Source organism: Lampetra fluviatilis, chromosome 66 (assembly GCF_964198595.1).
Source record: "Lampetra fluviatilis chromosome 66, kcLamFluv1.1, whole genome shotgun sequence".
NCBI lineage: Eukaryota > Metazoa > Chordata > Hyperoartia > Petromyzontiformes > Petromyzontidae > Lampetra > Lampetra fluviatilis.
In genome coordinates this window covers 1,808,739-1,818,219 of record NC_136340.1, presented here as the reverse complement: position 1 = coordinate 1,818,219, position 9,481 = coordinate 1,808,739, and the positions used below count along the sequence as shown (strand labels likewise).

At 55.7% G+C, this 9,481-nt stretch overlaps 1 protein-coding gene across 1 annotated transcript in view; it reads left to right on the top strand.

Moving 5' to 3' along the window:
- WDR70 (WD repeat domain 70) overlaps positions 1–9,481 on the top strand; it is a 52,821-nt gene that overhangs the window by 8,861 nt on the left and 34,479 nt on the right. The window contains exons 5-6 of the mRNA XM_078882620.1: positions 5,068–5,255; positions 6,097–6,250. Of these exons, the coding sequence (XP_078738746.1) occupies positions 5,068–5,255; positions 6,097–6,250 (342 nt within the window). The remainder of the gene's footprint in view (positions 1–5,067; positions 5,256–6,096; positions 6,251–9,481) is intronic.

Genomic DNA, 9,481 nt, shown 5'->3' with positions numbered 1-9,481 from the left:
GAGTCTCTGTGTGTGTGTGTGAGTCTCTGTGTGTGTGTGTGGGAGTGAGTCTCTGTGTGTGTGTGTGAGTCTCTGTGTGTGTGTGTGAGTCTCTGTGTGTGAGTCTCTGTGTGTGTGAGTCTGTATCTGTGTGTGAGTGAGTCTCTGTGTGTGTGAGTCTGTGTGTGTGTGTGGGAGTGAGTCTCTGTGTGTGAGTGAGTCTCTGTGTGTGTGTGTGAGTCTCTGTGTGTGTGTGTGAGTCTCTCTGTGTGTGTGAGTCTCTGTGTGTGAGTGAGTCTCTGTGTGTGTGTGAGTCTCTGTGTGTGTGAGTCTCTGTGTGTGTGTGTGTGAGTCTCTGTGTGTGTGTGTGAGTCTCTGTGTGTGTGTGTGAGTCTCTGTGTGTGTGAGTCTGTATCTGTGTGTGAGTGAGTCTCTGTGTGTGAGTCTCTGTGTGTGTGTGTGAGTCTCTGTGTGTGTGTGTGGGAGTGAGTCTCTCTGTGTGTGTGTGAGTCTCTGTGTGTGTGTGTGAGTCTCTGTGTGTGAGTCTCTGTGTGTGTGTGTGAGTCTCTGTGTGTGAGTCTCTGTGTGTGTGTGTGAGTCTCTGTGTGTGTGTGTGTGTGAGTCTCTGTGTGTGAGTGAGTCTCTGTGTGTGTGTGTGAGTCTCTGTGTGTGTGAGTCTGTATCTGTGTGTGAGTGAGTCTCTGTGTGTGAGTCTCTGTGTGTGTGTGTGTGAGTCTCTGTGTGTGTGTGTGGGAGTGAGTCTCTGTGTGTGTGTGTGAGTCTCTGTGTGTGTGTGTGAGTCTCTGTGTGTGAGTCTCTGTGTGTGTGTGTGAGTCTCTGTGTGTGTGTGTGTGAGTCTCTGTGTGTGAGTGAGTCTCTGTGTGTGTGTGTGAGTCTCTGTGTGTGTGAGTCTGTATCTGTGTGTGAGTGAGTCTCTGTGTGTGTGAGTCTGTGTGTGTCAGTCTGTATCTGTGTGTGAGTGAGTCTCTGTGTGTGAGTCTGTGTGTGTGAGTGAGTCTCTGTGTGTGAGTCTGTGTGTGTGAGTCTCTGTGTGTGAGTCTGTGTCTGTGTGTGAGTCTCTGTGTGTGAGTCTGTGTCTGTGTGTGTGTGAGTCTCTGTGTGTGTGAGTCTCTGTGTGTGAGTCTGTGTCTGTGTGTGAGTCTCTGTGTGTGAGTGAGTCTCTGTGTGTGTGAGTGAGTCTCTGTGTGTGAGTCTGTGTGTGTGTGTGAGTCTGTGTCTGTGCGTGAGTCTCTGTGTGTGTGTGTCTCTGTGTGTGTGAGTCTGTGTCTGTGTGTGAGTGAGTCTCTGTGTGTGTGAGTGAGTCTCTGTGTGTGTGAGTCTGTGTGTGTGTGAGTGAGTCTGTGTGTGTGAGTCTGTGTGTGTTAGTCTCTGTGTGTGTGAGTCTCTGTGTGTGTGAGTCTCTGTGTGTGAGTCTGTGTGTGTGTGAGTGAGTCTGTGTGTGTGAGTCTGTGTGTGTGAGTCTGTGTGTGTGTGAGTGAGTCTCTGTGTGTGAGTCTGTGTGTGTGTGTGTGAGTCTGTGTGTGTGAGTCTCTGTGTGTGAGTCTCTGTGTGTGTGTGTCTCTGTGTGTGAGTCTCTGTGTGTGTGTGGGAGTGAGTCTCTGTGTGTGAGTGAGTCTCTGTGTGTGTGTGTGAGTCTCTGTGTGTGTGTGTGAGTCTCTGTGTGTGAGTGAGTCTCTGTGTGTGTGTGTGAGTCTCTGTGTGTGTGTGTGAGTCTCTGTGTGTGAGTGAGTCTCTGTGTGTGTGTGTGGGAGTGAGTCTCTGTGTGTGTGTGTGAGTCTCTGTGTGTGAGTCTCTGTGTGTGTGAGTCTGTGTGTGTGTGAGTGAGTCTGTGTGTGTGAGTCTGTGTGTGTGAGTTTGTGTGTGTGAGTCTCTGTGTGTGTGAGTCTCTGTGTGTGTGAGTCTGTGTGTGTGTGAGTGAGTCTCTGTGTGTGTGAGTCTGTGTGTGTGTGAGTGAGTCTGTGTGTGTGAGTCTGTGTGTGTGAGTCTCTGTGTGTGTGAGTCTCTGTGTGAGTGAGTCTGTATCTGTGTGTGAGTGAGTCTCTGTGTGTGAGTCTGTGTGTGTGTGTGTGAGTCTGTGTGTGTGAGTCTCTGTCTGTGAGTCTCTGTGTGTGTGTGTCTCTGTGTGTGAGTCTCTGTGTGTGTGTGTGGGAGTGAGTCTCTGTGTGTGAGTGAGTCTCTGTGTGTGTGTGAGTCTCTGTGTGTGTGTGTGAGTCTCTGTGTGTGTGTGTGAGTCTCTGTGTGTGAGTGAGTCTCTGTGTGTGTGTGTGGGAGTGAGTCTCTGTGTGTGTGTGTGAGTCTCTGTGTGTGAGTCTCTGTGTGTGTGAGTCTGTATCTGTGTGTGAGTGAGTCTCTGTGTGTGAGTCTCTGTGTGTGTGTGTGAGTCTCTGTGTGTGTGAGTCTGTATCTGTGTGTGAGTGAGTCTCTGTGTGTGAGTCTCTGTGTGTGTGTGTGGGAGTGAGTCTCTGTGTGTGAGTGAGTCTCTGTGTGTGTGTGTGAGTCTCTGTGTGTGAGTGAGTCTCTGTGTGTGTGTGTGAGTCTCTGTGTGTGTGTGTGAGTCTCTGTGTGTGAGTGAGTCTCTGTGTGTGTGTGTGAGTCTCTGTGTGTGAGTCTCTGTGTGTGTGAGTCTGTGTCTGTGTGTGAGTGAGTCTCTGTGTGTGAGTCTCTGTGTGTGTGTGTGGGAGTGAGTCTCTGTGTGTGAGTGAGTCTCTGTGTGTGTGTGAGTCTCTGTGTGTGTGTGTGAGTCTCTGTGTGTGTGTGTGTGAGTCTCTGTGTGTGAGTGAGTCTCTGTGTGTGTGTGTGAGTCTCTGTGTGTGTGTGTGAGTCTCTGTGTGTGTGTGTGTGAGTCTCTGTGTGTGAGTGAGTCTCTGTGTGTGTGTGTGAGTCTCTGTGTGTGTGAGTCTGTATCTGTGTGTGAGTGAGTCTCTGTGTGTGAGTCTCTGTGTGTGTGTGTGAGTCTCTGTGTGTGTGTGTGAGTCTCTGTGTGTGAGTCTCTGTGTGTGTGTGTGAGTCTCTGTGTGTGAGTCTCTGTGTGTGTGTGAGTCTCTGTGTGTGAGTCTCTGTGTGTGTGAGTCTGTATCTGTGTGTGAGTGAGTCTCTGTGTGTGTGAGTCTGTGTGTGTGAGTCTGTATCTGTGTGTGAGTGAGTCTCTGTGTGTGAGTCTCTGTGTGTGTGTGAGTCTGTGTGTGTGAGTCTCTGTGTGTGAGTCTGTGTGTGTGAGTGAGTCTCTGTGTGTGAGTCTGTGTGTGTGAGTCTCTGTGTGTGAGTCTGTGTCTGTGTGTGAGTCTCTGTGTGTGTCTCTGTGTGTGTGAGTCTGTGTCTCTGTGTGTGAGTCTGTGTGTGTGTGTGAGTCTGTGTGTGTGAGTCTCTGTGTGTGAGTCTGTGTGTGTGAGTGAGTCTCTGTGTGTGAGTCTCTGTGTGTGAGTCTGTGTCTGTGTGTGTGTGAGTCTCTGTGTGTGTGAGTCTCTGTGTGTGAGTCTGTGTCTGTGTGTGAGTCTCTGTGTGTGAGTGAGTCTCTGTGTGTGTGAGTGAGTCTCTGTGTGTGAGTCTGTGTGTGTGTGTGTGAGTCTGTGTCTGTGCGTGAGTCTCTGTGTGTGTGTGTCTCTGTGTGTGTGAGTCTGTGTCTGTGTGTGAGTGAGTCTCTGTGTGTGTGAGTGAGTCTGCGTGTGTGTGAGTGAGTCTCTGTGTGTGTGAGTCTCTGTGTGTGTGAGTCTCTGTGTGTGTGTGTGTGTCTCTGTGTGTGTGAGTCTGTGTCTGTGTGTGTGTGAGTCTCTGTGTGTGTGAGTGAGTCTCTGTGTGTGTGAGTCTGTGTGTGTGTGTGAGTGAGTCTGTGTGTGTGTGAGTGAGTCTCTGTGTGTGTGAGTCTGTGTCTGTGTGTGTGTGAGTCTGTGTGTGTGTGAGTGAGTCTCTGTGTGTGAGTGAGTCTGTGTGTGTGAGTCTGTGTGTGTGAGTCTCTGTGTGTGTGAGTCTGTGTGTGTGTGAGTGAGTCTGTGTGTGTGAGTCTGTGTGTGTGTGAGTCTGTGTGTGTGTGTGCGTGAGTCTCTGTGTGTGTGTGTCTCTGTGTGTGTGAGTCTGTGTCTGTGTGTGAGTGAGTCTCTGTGTGTGTGAGTGAGTCTCTGTGTGTGAGTGAGTCTGTGTGTGTGAGTCTGTGTGTGTGAGTCTGTGTCTGTGTGTGAGTGAGTCTCTGTGTGTGTGAGTGAGTCTCTGTGTGTGTGTGAGTCTGTGTGTGTGAGTCTCTGTGTGTGTGAGTCTCTGTGTGTGTGAGTCTGTGTGTGTGAGTCTGTGTGTGTGAGTGAGTCTCTGTGTGTGTGAGTCTCTGTGTGTGTGAGTCTGTGTGTGTGAGTCTGTGTGTGTGTGAGTGAGTCTGTGTGTGTGAGTCTGTGTGTGTGAGTCTCTGTGTGTGTGAGTCTCTGTGTGTGTGAGTCTCTGTGTGTGTGAGTCTGTGTCTGTGTGTGAGTCTCTGTGTGTGAGTGAGTCTCTGTGTGCGAGTCTGTGTGTGTGAGTCACCCACTCTACCCCCGTGTCTCTCTCCCCGTGTCTCTCTCCCCGTGTCTCTCTCCCCGTGTCTCTCTCCCCGTGTCTCTCTCCCCGTGTCTCACTCCGCGTGTCTCACTCCCCGTGTCTCTCTCCGCGTGTCCCCGTGTCTCACTCACACCAGGCCCCGCGTCTCCCCGTGTCCCACGAGGTCACTCTGCGTCACGGCTGCAAGCCTCTCACTCCCCGTGTCTCACTCCCCGTGTCTCACTCCCCGTGTCTCCGTGTTTTACTCCCCGTGTCTCCGTGTCTCCCCGTGTCTCCCCGTGCCAGGCCCCGCGTCTCCCCGTGTCTCACTCCCCGTGTCTCCGTGTCTCCCCGTGCCAGGCCCTGCGTCTCCCCGTGTCCCACGAGGTCACTCTGCGTCACGGCTGCAAGCCTCTCACTCCCTGTGTCTCACTCCCCGTGTCTCCCCGTGTCTCCCCGTGCCAGGCCCTGCGTCTCCCCGTGTCCCACGAGCTCACCCTGCGTCACGGCTGCAAGCCTCTCACTCCCCGTGTCTCACTCCCCGTGTCTCCCCGTGTCTCCCCGTGCCAGGCCCTGCGTCTCCCCGTGTCCCACGAGCTCACCCTGCGTCACGGCTGCAAGCCCGTGACGGCTCTGGCCGTGGACCCGTCAGGAGCGCGCGTTCTCTCCGCCGGCAGCGACTTCCAGCTCAAGCTGTGGGACTTTGCCGGCATGGACGGGGAGCTCCGCGCCTTCCGCAGCATCTCGCCCTGCGAGTGGTGCGGGCGCGCACCGACGAGACCCCGGGGAGGGGCGGGGGGGGCGGGGCGGAGAGGAGGGGGAGGCGCTGAGACGGGAGCAGAGAGGAGGGAGACACGGGGGGACAGGGGGAGAGGAGACACGGGGGGGGGGGGGGGAGACACGGGGGGGGGGGGGGGGTGAGGAGACTCTGTCTACAACTCAATGTCTCCCCCCCACCGTCTCTCCCCCACGTCTCCTCCCCGTGTCTCTCCCCGTGTGTCTCCTCCCCGTGTCTCCCCCGTGTCTCCCTGTCTCTCCCCGTGTGTCTCCTCCCCGTGTCTCTCCCCCGTGTCTCTCCCCCGTGTCTCCCCCGTGTCTCCCCCGTGTCTTCCCCGTGTCTCCCCCGTGTCTCACCCGTGTCTCCCCGTGTGTCTCTCCCCGTGTCTCTCCCCCGTGTCTCCCCCGTGTCTCCCCCGTGTCTCCCCCGTGTCTCCCCCGTGTCTCACCCGTGTCTCCCCGTGTGTCTCTCCCCGTGTCTCTCCCCCGTGTCTCTCCCCGTGTCTCCCCCGTGTCTCCCCCGTGTCTCCCCCGTGTCTCCCTCTCGTGTGTCTCCCCCCCCCGTGTCTCCTCCCCGTGTCTCTCCCCCGTGTCTCCCCCGTGTCCCGTGTCTCCCCCGTGTCTCCCCGTGTGTCTCTCCCCGTGTGTCTCCTCCCCGTGTCTCCCCCGTGTCTCCTCCCCGTGTCCCCCCCCGTGTCTCCCCCCCCGTTTCTCCTCCCCGTGTCTCTCCCTCGTGTCTCCCCCGTGTCTCCCCGTGTGTCTCTCCCCGTGTGTCTCCTCCCCGTGTCCCCCCCCGTGTCTCCCCCCCCGTGTCTCCCGTAGCCACCAGCTGAAGGCCGTCTCCTTCAACTTGTCTGGAGACAAGATCCTCGTGGTGTCGGGCAGCGCCCAGGCCAAGGTGCTGGACCGGGACGGATTCCCCGTAGCGGAGACGGTGAAGGGCGACCAGTACATCACGGACACGGCACACACCAAGGTGACACACAGAGACACAGAGACACGGGGGAGACACAGAGACACAGAGACAGAGACACGGAGACACAGAGACAGAGACACGGAGACACAGACACACAGAGACGGTGAAGGGAGACCAGTACATCACGGACACGGCACACACCAAGGTGACACACAGAGACACAGAGACACAGAGACACGGGGGAGACACAGAGACACAGAGACAGAGACACGGAGACACAGACACAGAGACAGAGACACGGAGACACAGACACAGAGACGGTGAAGGGAGACCAGTACATCACGGACACGGCACACACCAAGGTCAGACACACAGAGACACAGAGACACAGAGACACGGAGACACAGAGACAGAGACACGGAGACACAGACACAGAGACGGTGAAGGGAGACCAGTACATCACGGACACGGCACACACCAAGGTGACACACAGAGACACAGAGACACAGAGACACGGGGGAGACACAGAGACACAGAGACAGAGACACGGAGACACAGAGACAGAGACACGGAGACACGGAGACACACAGAGACACAGACACACAGAGACACAGAGACACAGAGACACGGAGACACAGAGACACAGACACACAGAGACGGTGAAGGGAGACCAATACATCACGGACACCGCACACACCAAGGTGAGACAGAGACACAGAGACACAGAGACACGGAGACACGGAGACACAGAGACACAGAGACACAGAGACACAGAGACACAGAGACACAGAGACACAGACACACGGAGACACGGAGGAACAGAGACACAGACACAGAGACGGTGAAGGGAGACCAGTACATCACGGACACCGCACACACCAAGGTGAGACAGAGACACAGAGACACAGAGACACAGAGACACAGAGACATAGAGACACAGACACACAGAGACACAGAGACACAGAGACACAGACACACAGACACACAGAGACACGGAGACACAGAGACACAGAGACACAGAGACACAGAGACACAGAGACACGGAGACACAGAGGAACAGAGACACTGGGGAGACACAGACACACAGAGACACAGAGACACAGAGACACGGAGACACGGAGACACAGAGACACAGAGACATAGAGACACAGACACACAGAGACACAGAGACACAGAGACATAGAGACACAGACACACAGAGACACAGAGACACAGAGACACAGACACACAGAGACACAGAGACACGGAGACACAGACACAGAGACGGTGAAGGGAGACCAGTACATCACGGACACCGCACACACCAAGGTGAGACAGAGACACAGAGACACAGAGACACGGAGACACAGAGAAACAGAGACACGGAGACACGGAGACACGGAGACACGGAGACACGGAGACACGGAGACACGGAGACACGGAGACTCGGAGACTCGGAGACACGGAGACACGGAGACACGGAGACACAGACACACGGAGACACGGAGACACGGAGACACGGAGACACGGAGACTCGGAGACTCGGAGACTCGGAGACACGGAGACACGGAGACACGGAGACACAGAGACACAGACACACAGACACACAGAGACGGTGAAGGGAGACCAATACATCACGGACACCGCACACACCAAGGTGAGACAGAGACACAGAGACACAGAGACACGGAGACACGGAGACACAGAGACACAGAGACACAGAGACACAGAGACACGGAGACACAGAGACACACGGACACACGGAGACACGGAGACACAGACACACGGAGACACGGAGACACGGAGACACGGAGACACGGAGACACGGAGACACAGAGACACGGAGACACGGAGACACGGAGACACGGAGACACGGAGACACGGAGACACAGACACACGGAGACACAGAGACACAGACACACGGAGACACAGAGACACAGACACACGGAGACACGGAGACACAGACACACGGAGACACAGAGACACGGAGACACGGAGACACGGAGACACGGAGACACGGAGACACAGACACACGGAGACACAGAGACACAGAGACACGGAGACACGGAGACACGGAGACACGGAGACACGGAGACACAGACACACGGAGACACAGAGACACAGAGACACGGAGACACGGAGACACAGAGACACAGACACACAGACACACAGAGACGGTGAAGGGAGACCAATACATCACGGACACCGCACACACCAAGGTGAGACAGAGACACAGAGACACAGAGACACGGAGACACAGAGACACAGAGACACAGAGACACAGAGACACAGAGACACGGAGACACGGAGACACGGAGACACAGAGACACAGAGACACGGAGACACGGAGACACGGAGACACGGAGACACGGAGACACGGAGACACGGAGACACGGAGACACGGAGACACGGAGACACGGAGACACACGGACACACGGAGACACGGAGACACGGAGACACAGACACACGGAGACTCGGAGACACGGAGACACGGAGACACAGACACACGGAGACACAGAGACACAGAGACACGGAGACACAGAGACACAGACACACGGAGACTCGGAGACTCGGAGACACGGAGACACAGACACACGGAGACACAGAGACACAGAGACACGGAGACACAGAGACACAGAGACATAGAGACACAGACACACAGAGACACAGAGACACAGAGACACAGACACACAGACACACAGAGACACGGAGACACAGAGACACAGAGACACAGAGACACAGAGACACAGACACACAGAGACACAGAGACACAGACACAGAGACGGTGAAGAGAGACCAGTACATCACGGACACGGCACACACCAAGGTGAGACAGAGACACAGAGACACGGAGACACGGAGACACGGAGACACGGAGACACAGAGACACGGAGACACGGAGACACGGAGACACGGAGACACGGAGACACGGAGACACGGAGACACGGAGAGACACGGAGACACGGAGACACGGAGACACGGAGACACGGAGACACGGAGACACGGAGACACGGAGACTCGGAGACACGGAGACACGGAGACACGGAGACACGGAGACACGGAGACACGGAGACTCGGAGACACGGAGACTCGGAGACACGGAGACACGGAGACACGGAGACACGGAGACACGGAGACACGGAGACACGGAGACACGGAGACACGGAGACTCGGAGACACGGAGACACGGAGACACGGAGACACGGAGACTCGGAGACACGGAGACACGGAGACACGGAGACACGGAGACACGGAGACTCGGAGACTCGGAGACACGGAGACACGGAGACACGGAGACACGGAGACACGGAG